This window comes from Tachysurus fulvidraco, chromosome 6, assembly GCF_022655615.1.
Source record: "Tachysurus fulvidraco isolate hzauxx_2018 chromosome 6, HZAU_PFXX_2.0, whole genome shotgun sequence".
In the NCBI taxonomy this organism is placed as follows: Eukaryota; Metazoa; Chordata; class Actinopteri; order Siluriformes; family Bagridae; genus Tachysurus; species Tachysurus fulvidraco.
In genome coordinates, this window is record NC_062523.1 from 19,803,150 (window position 1) to 19,822,893 (window position 19,744).

General features: G+C 39.7%; 1 protein-coding gene across 1 annotated transcript in view; it reads right to left on the reverse strand.

Annotated features, from left to right (window-relative positions):
- Positions 1-19,036, reverse strand: part of LOC113654629 (NALCN channel auxiliary factor 1) — a 110,627-nt gene extending 91,591 nt beyond the window's left edge. The window contains exon 1 of the mRNA XM_027164884.2: positions 17,264-19,036. Coding sequence (XP_027020685.1) covers positions 17,264-17,917 — 654 coding nt within the window. The 5' untranslated portion in view covers positions 17,918-19,036. The remainder of the gene's footprint in view (positions 1-17,263) is intronic.
- Between the last annotated feature and the right edge of the window lie 708 nt (positions 19,037-19,744).

Consider the following 19,744-nt stretch of genomic DNA (forward strand, 5'->3'; position numbering starts at 1 on the left):
CACAGTTGAAGTCGACAGTCAACAGCAAAAAACTGAATGAATACTACTAGCAATATTTCATTCTCAACCACTGTGCAACACTCTGGGATGCTACCACCTCACAGCATGTTATTAAGTTGTAGTTTTACTGTAAAATACTTGTTGCAAGTTTTCAGCTACAACTGTCACTATCAAATGACAGCCTTGCTTGATGATAGACGCCAATGGCCGAATACTTGAAAATGTATTTATTTCTAGGTTCTTACAAATGAATAGAATTCACATTATTAGAAATAATATTAGTTGTAACATTAATCATATTTAAGCAATATTGCACAAGAAAGAGTGAATATCAACTGAATATACTGAATATCACCAATGTGATTGGGCCATAGGTACATACTGTATATATCTTAGTACAACAGCATAACTGTCAGTCTGTTATTGCTTTCATACTTTAATAAGAAAGTAATATCAAGTAGCTGACATTTCAGATACAATATGACAATATTAAATATTCTTATACTCTTTATAATTTTGTACATAGTTTCCAAAGAAGCCACAACTTAATATAGTGTTGCAGGTTGCCCTGTCATACACAAACTCACTGACAGCCTATAGTATGTGTAATAACGTTCAGTGCAACAAACTATTGCTAGAATTGCTAGGTTACATCCAAAGTTGCTGAAACTGTATTGAAGGCGTTTCTTTTTAAATTGCTATGCTGATTTGTCAAACTAATATACTGATATCTTTGGTAAATCTACGGAAGACAGAAAGCCCCTGAATTCTCAGAAGCAGAAATATATTCACTACATGTAAATGATTTGCATTTTCAAAATACACTGTGTTACAATACTACACTACCCCGTGAATTGTTTAGTTTTTTTGAGTCTGGAAAATCCGATGAAAACCTTTAGGCATTAATAATGTGATATAAGATGTGGTGGAATGATTTACCGTATGTCATTCTTAATCAGATAGTATAGTGATAGAAGTTAGTTTTGTATAAAATACTTTGGTGCAGAACAGAGCAAACACAGCAATCGAGCGAAAGCTACGGGTTTGTGCTAGAACATGGACATTAAAAGTATAGCTATATAAGGTGCATTAGAAGGAGATGTTATCACTCAAGGCCCATGGTGCAACACGTAATAATACAACAGTACACTGCATAAGGTACAAATACATGACGGTGAAATGAGAAAAAAAATCACAAGTACAGTACTGAATATAGCTATAATCAGAGTCAAACTAGAAGATGCAAAGCTACACGGCTAGCAGCCAGCAGCGGGGGGCGTCGGAGCGCATTGAAAGCAGCTTCCTGGATAACTCTTTTGCCTAAGGATCATACAAGTTACTCAGCCTGGACGATTCTGGAAAACTGAGTTCTCCAAGAAGGTCACTGCTAGCTGCTAGCTGGCCTTTAGCGTGTACTCTTACAAAAAAACACTTAAACATTCTGAAGACATTACATTGCTTTTGTGATGACAAAAAAAAATGACAACAACTTAAATCCTGTTAAAACCATTTCCACCCTTAATGTGAAATTACAACGTATCCAAATTGAAAGTGAAAACCAATTGGAAACGTTTTCGGGATGCATAGGAAAAATGATTTAAATTATGTTACAATAAACTAGTTGCAAAAGTATATCACCAAAACCCATGGTGGTGGCAGCATCATGCTTTAGGGCTGCTTTTCTTCAACCAGAATTGGGGTCTTTATCAAGGTGGGTGAAATCATGTCTAGGTACAAATAGCACTTGAATTTAGTGCACAGCTTTCAGAAATCTGTCAGTAAAGGAATAACTTAGCCAAAAGGAGATCAAAGTTTTTAAATGTGTCAGAATTTAGACCTGAATCCAATAGTTGGGGTCTGCTGGGCTGTGCACTAGAGATGCCTTTCCAACTTGATGAATCTAGTATGTTTCTTGCAAGAAAGAATGGGAAAATATTACCAAGCCAAGATGATATGGTGCCACTGGTTTTAGACTCTTGCCTAAAAACACTGAGGGGTGGAATAAATAAATCAGCAGGTGCTTTAACAGTTTAGTTTATTTAGTTTAGCTTAGTTTAGCTGTGCTTAAGTTTTATATGTCAAAAGTTCACATTGAGTGTTTAAAACGTTCTAACAAGTTTCATCTCGGTGCCATATTTTACATCACGAAAAACCTGCCATTTTAACCGGAGTGTGTAGACTTTTTTATATCCATTGTATATATAAATCATGCACACCAGCCATGCAAATTCTCCTGGAATATGCTCACTTTTTTTACCATCTCAATATGCACTCTGCTCATTACTATATGAATGTAGGCTATTTGTGTCAGTGAACTGCATTAATCATTCTTACGTTCACGTTATGCTGGTATACCTAATAATATGAGACAATTATAGACCCTAGCTTAAAAAACTAGTAAATGGAGAATTTCTTAAGAAACTGAAATAGAATGTAAAATGGAATGAGTTACATTCAGAAATACAATAACGGTTCAAACAACGTTCATGACAGAGGGCGGCTTTTGGCAGAATTGGCAACCTCATGAGTGATGAAATGCAATCTCAAGCGCTCCCTGAAAACAGTCGAGACCCATGATGATGAATACTGGTTGTGAACGGCTACAGTATATCTTGCCTGTTCACTTGTGACTGCATCACACAAGAGAGATGATAACCAAGTCTAAACAAGGCCAGAGACACACAGGGGTTTTAATGAATCAAGATTCAGTAGCGTTCATATGTTAATTGACTCAACTCAGAACAAAAAGGGTGACTGTTTCATATGCACATGTCTCATGCCAGAGATTAGCAATAAGGCAATAATACCGAATGTTCAGCTTTGCACCTGCATTCTACAACTTTACTAGAGGATAGATGCTTATAGCTGGCAACAACACTGCATGAGAGACTATAGGCACATGCTATCTAATCTTGACTCTTCATTTCCAAAAAAATTGTCTAGATTCTTTGCTGTTGAGTGGAGCGAAGCTGATTCATGGAGTCACATCTGAGTGCTGTGAAATGCTTTGTTGGCAGATGTAAAGACTTCCTCGTCACACTAAAAATCGTGCAAAACTGCTGCTTGAAAATCAGATCTGATCTGATTATACTGTGGTGAGCTCTTTGTGGAAAAAAGCATGTTCAGGCAGGTTTCAGTGTCACTCTATGACAGAGCAGAACTATGTTTTATTTGACTTGTTGACTAGTTTGTATGGACCGGTCTTTAGTCCTTAGTTTTATTCAGGGCAGTTGGGACTGATGTATCTCTACCTCCCCTAGCATTATCTTTAAGGAAAAGAAAAAAAAAAACCAATGCAAAATAACCAAAAGCAGTGTTACATGGTAACTCATTTCAGGAAATTTTTCAAAATTTCACCTATCAAATGTGGTCAACTGATTCACTTTTGCAGAACTACCCCAACATCTGATTGAGGTTTGCTTTATTACAATGCCCTGAGGTATACTAAGGCTACTTCTTTAAAGAAAAGTCCAGGAAAAAACTTCCTCCATAAATCTTCTAAGTCTAGACAGCACTATATAGGCCTTATATACATATTTAATGCAGCTGGAGGCAGCCGTGAATCTGAGCCAATTATCATCACTGAACGCCTCATACCATCAAATTCTAGAGGAGATAGAGAGAAGGAAATGGAGGACCAGTACAGAAAGCATTCTTCCATTAGCACAGTAGTGTTCCTTCTAGAATGCTCAGGCAGTGAGATCAGAGACATACAGTTCCTTCGTCCTGTATGGCCATGGGCATGTAAATCCACCTTTTGGTCTGGAGAGCAACGCTAGATTGAATTCTTAAATCGATCAGGAATATCTACTGAGATCCATCCACATACCTCAGAGTACAGCGCATGATGTTTCTCCCACAAGCTCAAAACTCAAACCATATAGCCCAAGAAAATATAGATTTATTCAGGGCTACAAAATGAAATATTCCTCAAGAAGCGAACGCATCACCAAACACTGACAAGAACAAGAACATTGCTGTGTCACTCCTCTGCATTTTGAGGCATGTATCTGGTCCTCAAAATGCCTTTAGATTATAATTCATTGTACTTTGGCTGCAGGGCACATACTGTATTATCATTTGTATGGAAATAAGATCCACTGTGGAAAACTTCAAAATAACAAAATTTTAAAGTTTGGGGACTGTAATGAAATTATATATATATATAGCATTACAAGGCATCATTAATTTGTGTTCTATCAAAGTGTATCTGATGCTTTTTAATTAAATGACAACACTGTGAGTGACCGTCCTTGAAATCTGCTTTTTAGTGAGTATTTACTTTTCCTTCCTTTTCATTGTTAAAGTGACTTAATGTGATCACAAGGTTCATGCATCTGAAATTAATGTTTAATTACCAACACAGACTTGTATTATGCAGTGTTGTATAAAGTAGTAGAAAGCAATACTTGAGTAAAGGTACAAGTATCGTAGTAGAAAAACACTTTAGTAGAAGTGAAAGTCACCTTTTAGAATATTACTCAAGTAAAAGTCTTAAAGTATCTGATATTTACTGTACTTAAGTATCAAAAGTCATTTTCTGATATTTAATATACTTAAGTATTTGAAGTAAAAGTAAAAAGTAAAATTTCAGTGATTTTCGGTGGGCATAAGAGCAAGGGCGGTTCTAGGATTTCATCTTTAGGGGTTTTAGCTCTCAGTGAGAATTTAAAACAAGAAGAGTTGTATATTATATATTATATGACTACATAGTAAGCCAAAAGTTATGGCATTATTTAAAATGGCAAAACTGGACACCAAAATTTTATGCATGATGTAATGATGCCAGTCTTAAATCAAATCAGTTCATGTATGTGTGCATTCTCTACAAACCGTGTGTCCAGTGAATACAGTCATTAATAAACAAATATTCACAAGACAAAGACAATCAATAAATGTTATTGTTATTTAGTATTGTATGGATTGTTTGCATTAATATTTTGTTTGTGCTACAACTCAACTGGTAATAAGAATAGTGAAATTTCACTGCTTTTGGTTGTCGTATTTGCGGCTTTCCGCCGATTAACATCATAAATAAATGCCTCCAGCTCTGACTGCGCGTGGACGGTGCACGTGCCTGTGCTCCTGCGTAGAGCGTGCGTACGTACGTAATGTAATCTAGGAGCAGTGATTCGCCAAACCTCCCTTATTGCAGTCGCACATATTTCTTCTGATTTTATTTTGTAGTAACGAGTAACGAAGATGCTTAGTGGGAATATAGTGGAGTAAAAGTGTACATTTTATCTAGGAAATGTAGTGGAGTAAAAGTGAAAGTTTCCATAAATTTAAATAGCGAAGTAAAGTACAGATACGTGAAATTTCTACTTAAGTACAGTAACGAAGTATTTTTACTCCATTACATTACAACACCGGTATTATGATATATTTTATCATAAACTATAAATGCATTAACGCCTTCATCCATTTTCTATAGCGCTTATCCTACTCAAGGTTACAGAAATCCTGGACTCTATCTCTAGGGACTCAGAGACTCCGGCACAACCTGGACAGGGTGCCAACATCGCAGGGCATGCTCCTAATTTGCACCTAGTTGTGAGGGCTGGATAAAATGATGTGCAAAACCAGTCACCACTAGCTGCCAAAAGAGGGAGAGCAGCACGTTTAGGCACATACAGGCCTGTTTTATACATAACAGGCAAGTTTTTTTTTTTAGTAATATTGCACTCAAAAGCGGCAAACAGCTTAGTACATGTGACCCTAAGAGTATTCTGGTGTTAGTAACCATGGACTGTGCTATCAAACAGCTGTTTGCTCTGTTTCTCGCCCTCGTGTTCTTTCTCTCTCAGGGTTTCTGCATTCTTTTGCGGTTTCATATACAGTATCCTCATGGCTCTGCATTTCTTTTCCTATTATTACCTTTTTATTACTTCGACTCTGCTTTTCTCTACCTCTCTCTCAATCTGTGAAACTGAAGAGTAGCTTGCTGATAGTCATCTCCTCCAGGTCAGGCTAATAAAAGCATTGTTTGCATTAGGGAGAATATTCTATAAAGCTGCCCCTTATGTCCTGCCTGCACCTCACAGCTGATAAAGCCTGTAATGAGCTACATAAAAGCCACAATGTGTACTTCACAGGTGTTGAGAGACACAGTGCAAACTGTTTACATACATACAGAGAAAAAGAAAGAAAGCGATGGAGAGAGAGAGAGAGAGAGAGAGAGAGAGAGAGAGAGAGAGAGAGAGAGAGAGAGAGAGAGAGAGAGCAAAATTGAATGAAAATTTCAATCACAAAAATGTCAAGCATACAAACTACATGTGTTTAAGGGGCCAGAAGAGGAACTGTATATTCTCTGAAAGCCTTATACTCCACACATCTGTAAACATGAAAAATTGATTTGAATGGTGGTGATAAATAATGTCAGCGCATTAAGACTTTTAACTGCAGGCTATCATTTCTCTATGTCTTTCTGAGTGTGCCGTGCTTCATACTGTGCATAATTGGTCTTATTATAGCTCCTCTGTGTGAGCTGAGTTACAAAAGGACCTGACAAATCAGAGGTAGGTCACTGTAATAGCTGAAAAAAAATATACTTCTTTGTGTTGTAAATGAATTCTCTCAGGAAAGAGGGAAATCACAGAGAGAGAAGTTGATCTCCATCCATACAACCCACATGTGCACATATATAAATAGATGACTCTAAGAGGAATAAAAAATGGATGACAGAGGTTGAATATAAGAGGCACTACTGACAGGAACATATCATTGTTACAGTATAAAAATGATTTCATGTTTTGTTTTCTTTGGTGATGTCTCTGGTTTCTAGTTAAGAAGACATTTTGAATTGAAGCACAATGGACAGTCAATAGTAATCCCATTCCACCCTGTAATCTGTAAAACGTGCTGACCAATGGATAGCCTGGAATGGAATTAAAGCAAGCATTTAAAGGAAAAAACAGAGCCTGAGTGATCACAGAATATGAAGCAGTAACTATAAAACAAACAGTCGCAGGTAATGCCAAAAGGAGGCCTTGGTAGGTCAGTAAGAGTTTGAATTGGGTTTATTTTGCAGTAATTAGTTTCAAGAAACAAATTACAAGTAGAATCTGTGCAGAGCTGTTGCTGTTTCAAATGTTGGTGACCAGACACCAGTCTCCATTCTACAGGCCCGAGCTGATGACAATCTGCCCACGATCCTGAATCATAACCTGCACTTCGCCACATGGCACTGGTTGGAAACCTATGACAAAATGGCCCTGAACTGCATTGCGCTGATTTCACCATGAGGGAGCAGCTCCATCTGCAGTGTATACCTGCAGAAATGATGAGATGGATTGAGTGGATATGGGGGAGCCTGGGACTACAGGATAGTGCTGTTTAGAGACTGCATCATCCATAATGGCAGGAGTGGGAGACATTGTCATTAAGCTGTGGCCTCACAAAGCTAGCGCAGGAAGTACTAATCCCCTGCAACATTAGAGAAACCGGCAGTGAGAAGCTTCTTATCTGCTCCCTCGTGAGAGACGAACACTGTCATTTCATATGAAGTGCGGTTTCTGCTGTTTACAAAAGGAAAAAGCAACAGTGCTCTAATTTAATTAGACTGTACCTTCTGAGACACGTATCATGCTTGTGTGCATAAGGAAGACAGAGAGAGAAAAAAAAACAGAGGGGGCTGCAAAATGAATCTCTTTATGTACACATTAACAATAACCTGTATAACCTTTGTATGTTCATAGAAGTGTGCCAGATGGAAAGTGTGTTCTCTTTGCACCCTCATCCATCTCTACTGAGGGCACTGAGATCAGCCTGCTGTGTTAAATAAGAACAAGCCTCCATTTCCACTATTAGTCCACTAATCACAAGGGGTGCGAAGTAACGCAGGCAACACACACACACACACACACACACACACACACACACACACACACACACACACACACACACACACACACACACACACACACAAACACACACACAAGTGAATTCAATCCAACTATCCTACAACAACAAACCACAGCAGATCGGTGTCACACACAGTGGAAGTCAGGTGACAACAGGCTGCAATTCTATAGCTGTCTAATTCAGAAAAATGTGAAGATTATATTCATGTAATCCTGCCTCTCTTCCTTCTCCCAGCAGTGAGTTCTGATGAGTGCCACTGCTTCACTCTGCCTCCCAACATGCACAAGTTGTCACTCCTAATTACCCAGCCCCCATAGCATGGCCCCTCCACCTCAACAAGATCCCCACTCGCAGTCCCCGCCGAGAGCTTGTTCGCTCAGCCTGCTCTATCCGTGTGACTAAACACGTTCCTCCTGTGCTAATCAGAGCACTCATTACACCATTGGGGTGTCATAAAGCTTTAACACACAGCTGAAATGTGGACCAAAGTTCACCACATTTAGTCACACACAGCAAACATGTTATGGAGTCGTATTGATTATACAATGTTTAAAGAGCTTGGGTGGTGGGGGAACTATCAAGTTAACAAGCTATAAAAATAAAAATAAACTAATTTAGATATTACTTGTATTAAGATACACCAAGCAATTGAATTGAATTGAACTTTTTATGGCTAGAATGGTTGGCTCCATTGTAGAAATGCTCTTGTGTAGGTTCAGTTGATCTGCTCCACCTACACACTCTCTTCTGTGACTAATAGTATAAAGCACATGGATTCGCACTCAAAATACTAAAAAATGCCAACTTCTAGTCAAGTTAATGAGACCCAAACCCCTTCCAAAAATGTCTCCTAACAGAGATTTCCTGTTACCGATGGGTTTACTTTAATTTTTGTTAAATAAGAACCAATATTAAATCTATTTATGATTAGGGTTACACACCCTTACCCAGAGAGACTTACATTTGATCTCATTTTATACAACTGGACAATTGATGGTTAAGGGCCTTGCTCAGGGTTTCAGCAGTGGCAGCTAGTTGGACCTGGGGTTCAAGCTCGCAACCTTCCTATTGATAGTCCAACGCCTTAAACACTAAGATACCGCTGTCCCGTCTTCCTGACCATGAAGGGCCTTAAGAGAGATCATTCACAAAGATATATATATATTTAAGTCAAACAAATAAACTTTGATAAACAACATTCAATTCCATTTTCTATACAATTTGGACACAAACCACACAAACCACAGTGAAAGTGTGTCAAGATCCCAATCTCTGTCATAGTGAAGAGGGACGTTTTACGTTACAAAAATTGTCCGACAAAAAGCTCTTCTTTTATCGGTAACATAACAAGGTGTATTTTTTTGTATTATGAGCTTTGTTATTATTAAAAGTTCAATTAGAAGATCAGTCCTGCATGTAGGAGCACAAATACAGTCAGACCCAGAGGAGAAGCCAGCTAAAGCAGGCACAATCATGAGGGCGCAAATTAAATTAGACCGGAAGAGAAGGCTAGGTCTGGACCTGCAGGCTACAGCACCCCAGAGAGAGAGAGAGAAAGAGAGAGTGAGAGAGAGAGCGAGAGAGTGTTTGGGGGTAGGGTTAAAGGAATAAATGAAGCTCTTCCACATATTATATAGTTCTGCTTTCAAAGCTTTTTAGTGTAACAGTGTAATAAATGTGTGATGCAATGTAATGAATATTATGCTGTTTATCCACCAGTGTATATTACATACAGAATAACACACAACAGACGGTGTGTTTATATTAACATTAAACACACACCGGCGTGATGTAGTAGCCGGTGTGATTATAAAGTCAGCAATTTTTCAATGATTACACCTTTCAATTTTTAATGAACACGTGTCATATGAGTGCCTGTCTGTTACTATAGAAACAACGATGCATTAGAACAAGCATATCATTATAAACAAATGCATCATTTTACATTATGTTTCATGCCTTCCAAGCTGTACTATTTGACTGATCAGATTTAAGAATTCCACCACGTTGTTGTATAAAATACTATGTATGTAGTATCATGTACCATAACCCTATTTATACATCCTGCTAATGCTGCACCGATCCTATACCCCTGAACACATGCTCTTTTTGTTCTTAATCTCCAGCCACATCAATAACTAATGGTTGCTATAAATGGGACAAAACTCACTAATGGCTTTTCACACCAACAAGATGGCCGTGCTGACTGAGGTGCTGGTGCCGAGTCTGGAACTGTTCCACACACAAAAGATCTGCTTCTCGGTTCCAGCAATGAGATACCCCAGAACCAGGCACCACACATCCTTCTTGTTTTTACTGGCTTATACTGTACATTAGGTGATGTGTTGGACAATTAAAGAATACCTGTATTGCCAAGCAAACCAGCCCTGGAACTTCAAAAAATTGATTTTAAAATACTCAGCAATTTTCTAAAGCTTAATAATCAACTCATGATTGGTGGCATGAATCTAGCAGGAATTTGACAAGATCTCCTTTGTGCTATGGTGCTATTGTCACAAGACTTGAATGGTATTTCCAGCTAGGGACATTGTAATACCCTTTAATTTAAAATCTGTCTTGTAAAAAATATGTCAAATAAATGTTGTCCCTTTACTGGAACTAAGGAGTCTGAACCTGTTCCAGCATGACAATTCCCCTGAGCACAAACCCTGAGCACAAAGAGAGACATGGTTTGAAAAGGGTGGTTTGGAAGCACTGAAGTGTCCTGCACAGAGCCTCTGGGATGAACTGGAACGCTGACTGCACACCAGTCTTCCTCACCTGACATCAGCATCTGAGCTCGCTAATGCTCCTGTGGCTGAATAGATAAATCCAGACAACTAAACATCTAATGGAAAGTCTTCCCATAAAGAATGGAGCTTATTACAATGGCAATGAGGTAATTATAACACCAATTCCATATTATTATAAAGTCAGATTCTTTTGTTCATTGTAAATGTCGTGAAACGCACAAATTTACATATGACTTGAGCTGTACTCAATATGTTTAAAAAAGATTTGTTGGCTTGTTTAAAATATATTGTTCCATGTATGCTTGTGTCAAAACTCTGAGTTTGAAGTATAGAAGCTACTGCAAATAAGTAGCATTAGTAGTTGTTGTCCTTCGGCTGCTCTCGGTTTGGGGTCACCACAGTCCATCCACATATTTTGATTTGGCCCAGGTTTTACACCAGGTTTTAATCCAGGCTTAGGACAGGAACTCAGTGGCTGGGCTGGATCCCTGCCTGGGAATTGAACCTGCAGTTGCTGCTGGACCACCAGGGACAATAGTATATGTAAAAGTAAAAAAAAAATTTGTATATACCACATATACCACATCCGTGACATCTCTATGTTTAAAATATGTGACTCATAGATTTACTGGTAAAAATGTCTTTGGTTGAAATTATTTTTATTCTGTGTAATAAGAAACGTCCACATCTGATTACATAATTGCTTTGGTTTTATAACTTTTGCTGATTTACAGAATTCAACAATACCTGCACTATGTCAGAAAAGAGATGTAACTGTCCACCCTGTCTTAATTCATATAATGTGTAGGATTTAGTCTGTCAACGAATATTCTAATTTCACCTGGTGTTCAAAAAAGCAGACGGTAATTGGTACTGATTTTACAAATGTACCAGACTGGGGTAAACAATGATAACGCAAATGGCCCGAGGGCTAGGACCCTGCTGCTCATCTGTAAAGTGGCAGTAGAATAGAATGATGATCCTTGGATTTGTCCGCTGGCTTCCATCGAGCTTCTGTGCTTTGTGTCAAAAAGCCCCAGGGCTGAGGACATTAAGCCAGCTAAAGGGATCCGGAGTGCTAGATCGTTCCCAAGCATGAGCTGCCGAGCAAGGCAGCTTCCCAGTTACCCCCTGCTAACATCTGTCCTTCCTGGAAGGGTTAATAATCTCGCAATTTAGGAACACTCAGTTGGACCTAGACATGGTATGTGTGCGTGTGTGTGTGTGTATGTGTGTGTGTGTGTGTGTGAGGACAAAACTGACACGTTAAACAAATTTGTGCATACTTTCAATATCTGTTTTCATTACCCTAATATCTCAAGTAAATGGCAAGAAATTAGATATTATGAAGTGTCTCATGAAGGCTGTTTCTCTTTTCTGGAAATTAAATACCTTCTTAATGCTAGGTCTTTAGGGCTGGCTTCCCAGACTTGACAACATACAAGCCACCCACACCAAAGCACAATTTCCTGTGTTTCTGTCTTCAAATAAAAAGCACAAACATAAGACATGAAAAGCCTCCAAAGAAGAACAAAGTATTTGAGTTCTCAGTGGGCACACACTCTCATCATATTTAATGATCAGTATCCTTAGTGTATTCCTTCGAAATCAATCAAATAATAATAAAATAAAAAAATGTAATAAAAGTGAAACTAAATTATAAAAGTTACTCTACTGGATTTCTGCAGCTATGAAACTCCGTCCAACAATTTAATTCAGTGCTGATATTTCAGTGTGAAATGCTACCACAAGTGAATACAGAATTCCGTTGCATTTGATGAAGGCTAAAAGCACAGAAGCACAGCTGGCAGAAATCCCTGCCTTTCCACCTCATTAATTCTCCCAGCAAACAGACAGCTTACAGGTCCGTGGCACTTTAATAACATCCATATTTAATGCTGCAAGGAAGAATGGAGGGTTTTTGCCCATGGCTCCCTCGCTACACACTATGGCTTCGACTGGACAACACAGAGTCCCCTTAAAGTCCCTTAGTAAGGCTTTCAAAGGGCCTTGTTTTCACCATTGTCTTTCCACTTGTATGCGATGAGATAAACAGAGAGAGAGAGAGAGAGAGAGAGAGAGAGGAAATTCGGGACAGGAAAAAAAAAAGGGAGAAAAATAACTATTTAAATTGTGTTAAAACGCTTCCTGATTCAGATTTATTTAATTAAGAACAGTGCTAATTCCCTAGGACTATACGCAACTTGCTTTCTGCCCATTGATTAGGTGACAAAATGGAAAAACACTGGATAAACGGTCTTGCTAGTGCAACTAGTAAAGCCAATGCACATCATACACACAACAAACACACTACAACCCCTAAAAGGACTTTACAATAAAAAAAATACATTTTGCAATCACTACCTAAGAAAAATCCCTAATATATTCAGTATACTGTATATTGTAATGAATTTTTTATGACTGAATGCAGGGCCACACAATACTGTAGCACAGCTCCTGGGTTTGAGCTAGAGCTCAGGTTTGTGTTTGTGTGCAGTTCTGCATGATCTTTCTGTGTTTGTATGAGTTTCCTTTGGATTTCTTTGGATTTCTTTTTCAAACAAAAAAAAAATAAAAAATCATCAGCTAGAAATGCAGATACTGGAAATAAATGAATGATAACTGCATATGCAAGTGCGTTATTTATTCTATTAATCATCTAATTATCTATTGTAATTAATGAGTAAACAATCGGTATTACCAATTACCAATCGCTAATACAATTGCTCAACTATTAAAAATGCACACAAGTAGGAATAAACACCCTCAAAATTAATTACTAATATATATTACTTAATAGTTAATTCAATTATTGTTTTTTTTATTTGTGATTTATTTTCTACTTTTGCCTTGACCGCTTATTCAGCGCTGTTTGTTTTGTTTTGTACCATGTTACAGTACCAGGACATAACTGCAAAGTATAAGTGCTAGAAAAATCTGTATGCCTCTAAGCATAAACACTCACTGTCCACTCTAATAGGCACACCTGTATGTACCTTGGGTTACCTGTACACCTGTTACAGCAAACAACAGAAAGTTGTAAAATATGTTATCGGATATTTTAACCGTGAAAACAAAAGAAAAGAAAAACACCCTGTGAGCAGATCCTGTCATAGGCTGAAACACCTTTTTGATGAAAGATCAGAAGAGAATGACCAGACTGGCCTGTACTGACAAGAAGCCTATAATAACTCAAATAAATACTCTTTACAATGTAAAGGAACAAAGACCAGATGATTTCTTTAACTGTCCGATTTCCAGAGTCTGAACTTAGCCTCAGATTCTTGTTCTTGGCTGACAGGAGTGAAACCTTGTGTGGTATTTGGCTGTTCTAGCCCATCTATCTCAAGATTGATGTTTTGTGCATGCTAAGATACTTTTCTGCTCACCATGGATTATATTAACAGCTCTAACTAATCTGACAACTTTCCACTGATGTCTCTTAACAGCAAGGTATTTCCACACACAACTGCCACTAACTAAGTGTTTCTAGTTTTTTTGTACCATTCTACTGTACCTTTAGAGACTGTTGTGTGTGAAAAGGTGTATAGATGTCCTCAATAAACTGTATGCAGTTGAACATGTTCAGTTGTCTAATTCACTTTGTTTCTACAATCTTTACATGTTTACTTTTTTTAATAGTTTGAGTTTGTAGTTCGGTAATAATTTAGTTTGCAACTGCTTCTGAACTGCAAACATATAGAAACTGGTCTGTGGAGATGGAGATTGAGGATAACTCAGATATGACTGTAATTTTTGAAAGAGGGATTTATTTAGGCCTTTTTTCGCCTACAAAAAGAGTGATGCTTTGATAATTGTGTATGAATCCAGGACATCAAAACTACATTATGAAGGTTAGCTTACGCCATAAAATCTTGCTAAAAGATAACTGAGCATTATCGGATTCACAGAACTGAGCTATCCCAAGTTTCTTAACCAAAAACCACACTGCTTCACTGTATATGAACCCAGTGCTTGTAATTCCACTTCTGGTGCTTGTAATTTAAAGAAAGCCAAAGGAGAACAAACAGGGTCGGCTTCCTGAGCGTTCACTCCTATTCTTGTGTCTCTCTGTCATTCTCTCTGTCACTCACACACAAGCACATGTAGACATTTTGACAGAGAAAAGCTTATGTATTATTTCTTGTCAGTCTTCATTCTACCGACTGTAAATAGTTTGCAGAGAGATTTACAGTTAAATGATTTAAGTCATGTTTTAAAAATGAATACATTTTAATGTGTCTTTGTTCGTATTTGTTAATTTTTTCACCACTATAAAACTATATACACCTGCTGGAGAACATTTTCAGTCACGGTTCTTCCTTTCCCTCATTTACACCAGAATTATATTGATATTTCTATTCGATGTATTGGTTGTAAAGTTTTTAGTTTATATATGTGTTCACACTATACAATTGTTCGAATTCGTCTCTAATTATCCATTGTTTTGTTTAAAAAGAGCAGCAAGAAAGATCTTCTCCTCCAACTAACATACTGAGTATACTGATCAAGCAAAGATATTGACTGTGGGCTTACAGAAAAGCAGGACACGAGAACCGGGTAATCAGCAATGCACTTCTGTTCTTTGATGAGATAACTGGTCAACAATATTTATGTCAGAGATGTTACAGATACAGCACACAATCTAACCGATATTTATCCTTAGATTGAAAAAGAAAGACAGTTTATGTGTCTAGAATTTTTCTAGTTCAAAGAACATCCAAAGAAAGGCCAGTGTGCAGGAAGTTGCATTAGAGGACAAGATGCTGTTATGTAGTGCAGTGATTCACAAAGGTTCACAAAGGTTGCCTTTGTCACATTTCATTAATACCATTATTAAAGTTCATATATATGTATATATTTATGTATGTATGTATATCAAGTCAACTTGACCAAAGAGCAAAGATACACCATACACCATACCCATACATGCTGTACATCCCATACAAGGTCAGTTCCCCCTTTTGCTGTTTTAGTAACCTTCAATTGTTTTTTATAAACTATGTGCACTTGTGCTAAAAGGGGTTTCCAGGGTTCACTGGGGGCTGAGGTTTGGACTCCTGGCAGAGCATTAAAACCCTCCCACTCTAACCTTGTCAAACCACATCTTTACGAACCACGCACCGGGGCGTTTCGCATCATGAAGCGTTTCGGTCCTCTTAGTTACATTAAAGAGAAATTTTAATGTTGCATCATACAGATATCCTACTTCAAGTTCAAAAAGTTCCAAGTTTGTTGCAACATTTTGGGAATGGTCCACATAAGTGTGATAGTCAGTTGTCCACAAACTGTTGGGCATAAAATGTATGGTTGTACATATTTAAGAGAGAGAGAGAGAGAGAGAGAGAGAGAGAGAGAGAGAGAGAGAGAGAGAGAGAGAGAGAGAGAGAGAGAGAGAGAGAGAGAGAGAGAGAGAGAGAGAGACTTAATATGTATTGTACAGTTAAACAGATCCCTGGCTGCAAAAAGTTTGAGACCCTTTGCTTTAGAGGCCATGGTGTGCTATGGCAAAGCTTGGCCTGATTTCAGCATAGACAAGAATCAGCATCTGCTCGGGAAAACCTGCCAAAGGATAGTACAGCAGAGAAAATGGGTGAATACTGTAAATTAAATAACAGAATGAGATGAAATAAATAATACACATATATTGAATATCTGACAGACGTCCCATATTTGTATATCATGCTATAGTTGCAGAAGTAAAGCACAACTAATATCCAAGAACGGCTCAGAAATAGAATGGTTTATATAGTGCTGAGTATTTTTGCCATCACGGGTTTCTTTAAGGTACTTGCCAAAGCTCAACAAAACTGTAAAGCAGATTGTTTAAAGCAAATACATTTAATGTTTGCTGTAACATGTTGCTCTGAGCACTGAGCAATGAATGCAAGAGCCTTCCGGGGATTAGGCAAAAAAATGCTGTTGCGCTATTAACGTTATTGAAATCCCACAAAATACTGCGCCATTACACACACACACACACACACACACACACACACACACACACACACACACACACACACACACACACACACACACAAACCAGCAAAAATACAGCGTCGACCATTCAATGAATCTGTATCGTTATCATCTTCCTGATTTTTTTTTTTTAGCACAAAAGGCAAACTAACCTAAAGAAAGGCCACAGCTGTGATCCAGCTCATGTTGCATTGTGTAAGACATTCAGTTCTCCTCCTACTGAGGAGCATCACTGCCTCATCTGGAAATAAACCAGATTAGTTTAATAGCGTTTGCCAATTATGATCAAAAGAGGACATGGACTGCAGGGCCCACACCATAATAGACCAGGTACAGTACTGGTAGTTTGTAGTATGACCCTTTATATATGACTGTAAGTGCAAGATCCTAGTAGATGAAAGAACCCCTTCCTGTTATAATCCACAAGTGCGCGCACAGCATAGGCGCACGGCCGCGCGCACGGAGCACAACACACTCACACACATACACACAGCACACTGCACAAGAACACAGTAATGTAACCATTCTGTACATGGGTCAAACCACCGAAGCCCAATAAGAAAAGCAAAGAAAACCCCCCACACAAAACAGCAACAAAACAGGTCCGCTAATTTGCGGGTAAAAACGTAGGAAACCCGCGTTGCGGCCTTCAAATGAGCGATTCCTACCGTGCATTCATCCATGCATGTCCGCACCGAATACGCGTCCGTTTCGTATTTCTGAACCAGGAGCTCAAACTCATGGTACCTATCCTGAGCAAGCCGGTCGAGGCGCTGGAAAGCCCGGACGCACCGGGAACACGCTGACATATTGTGGATGCAGCTCACGTTGTCCGGACTCGAAAACCCGTAAAACAAATCCAAAAGGGAGTAGGAATCACAAAAGGACAGGTACAAATCACTCAGATTCCACTCGGCGTCCGAGAGGCCCGAACACGCGGCCTCGGCGTTCGCGACCGTGAAACAGCTTTTGGAGACGCTGTCGGGGTGGCACGCTTCCAGTCTCCACAGAGGTGTGCTAGAATTCCCTGCGAAAGGATGAGTATAGTCAGTGGTGCCGTGAGAAGATCGGTACTCCTGATCCCCCGTGTCCCTGAACGGCACCGCGTCCCGTCGCTCGCCTTCAGCACTCGTCCGTTCGGCCGCGGCGCACAGCCACAGGCGATCAGCGAGCAGGACGCTCGCAAACAAGAAGGAGGCCAAGCGCAGTCGCCATCGCTGGGCCCGTTCCGAATCGGCGGATGGCTTCTCGTCCTGGCGGGGTGCAGAGCGGATGTTTAAGCCGTCATGTTGCTGCCGACACGTCCGAGCACCCCTGGTCATATTTTAGGAAAGCGCGGCGCCGGCCGACTCCACCGCGACGGCTCCTCTGCCACAATATTCATTGACTTTGGGGGGTGTACTAGATGGATTTTTCCCTTGTAAACGCGCCTCTATCTCTCTCTCTTCCTCTCTCTGTCTCTATCTCTCTCTCTCTCCTTCTGTGTTTTTCTGTGTCGAGTCGCTATTCCGGTTCACTTAATGCATGGAAAGAAAACGAAGCACACGCTGGCATATTCCCGTAGTTCGTGGCACTCGGGAGGAAAGCCAGCTCCTCCGCACCAGCATGTCTCTCTCCTCTTTTCTCCTCTCCTCTCTTCTCCTCTCCTCTCCTCTGCTCTCCTCCTCTCCTCTCCACCGTGAATGAGTCGCTGGGATGCCGCCTCTTCGTCTCCTCCTCTCCCTCTACCGGCGTTCGTTAAGGGAAGGCGAGAACTCCGCGCTGTGGCCCGCCGAATTTCCTGTACCGGATCTGGGCGGATGGCCTCGGGCTTTTGCGGTTGACAGTCAGAATCATCTTTGGTCCTGTGTTAAGTTGACGCCATGTTCGTCTTGAAGCACTTTTTTTTGGAAAGAGCTGGGTCATTTGCGTCATCTCCAGCGTGGCGATCGCTCCATCCTGGCGCAGTGGAGGACTAAAAGTGATGGCGACACGGACACACAGCATTCAAAACCGTTACATTTTCCGCTCTGGATAAAAAGTACTTCTTTAACACACCACCGCATCCAAACAACACCGCAGTCAGTGGGTTAAACTCATCATTAAGACAGATGTTTTCCGACAAACCAAAACGAGGAATATCAGTTAATTAACTGTGACTCTCTTCCAATTTAATCTATATTCATGCACATTGAGTCTAATACTCCGTGCAGGGTTTTCCTCTATAACTACATTGTCAACGATTCGTTTAGATCCAAAAATCTCCGTAGATACAAATTATGATGTCAAAATACAACGTGGAAGAGGGTTGTCCCTTAAAACAACGAAGGTAGGCTATTGTAACAAAAGAACAAATCATATGACGGCACGAAGGATGAATTAAAAGATTTCCGTGTGAAAGTCATTGCTCGTGAAGCTTTCTCCAAAGCGAGAATTCTTCTGTGCTGCTGCTCAACCCCCAGTCCTCCCAGTCCTCCCAGTCCTCCCTCCCCCCCGCAACTAGTTTATTAGTATGCGGTGTGGAAGTGGAGCTGTGACGAGCTCAGCTAAGGAGTCGAGCAGTTGGATGCCAAGGATCAGGCTTAGGAACGTGTGTGTGTGTGTGTGTGTGTGTGTGTGTGTGTGTGTGTGTGTGTGTGTGTGTGTGTGTGTGTGTGTGTGTGTGTGTGTGTGTGTGTGTGTGTGTGTGTGTGTGTGTGTGTGTGTGTGTGTGTGTGTTCGCCCTGTCTGTGGACATGTTTTATATCTTGATGGGGACAACTATCCTGACAAGGATCTGAAGGTCATGACAAGGGTAGTAAGACAAATGTGTGTGTGTGTGTGTGTGTGTGTGTGTGTGTGTGTGTGTGTGTGTGTGTGTGTGTGTGTGTGTAACACTGTGTCTTGTTGTAAACCAGTATAGATGACAGTAATATCAATGTTATGGGTTTTTTTTTGTTTTAGAGTAAACAGAGTATTCATTAATATCAGCTTGACATTGTGTGTCCTAGAATTGCACATCTTTGCAATTTCCAAATCACCATCAAGTATTGAGTGCCACCAATGATTTATGACTTACAGTGACTTACAGTACAGCAGCATGTGGTGTAGTGGGGACCGTTGCTGCTTTGCAACTCCCTATTCAGTAATGAGTGCAGGTTGCTGGCTATGCCTGGTATTTCAGGTTCTCC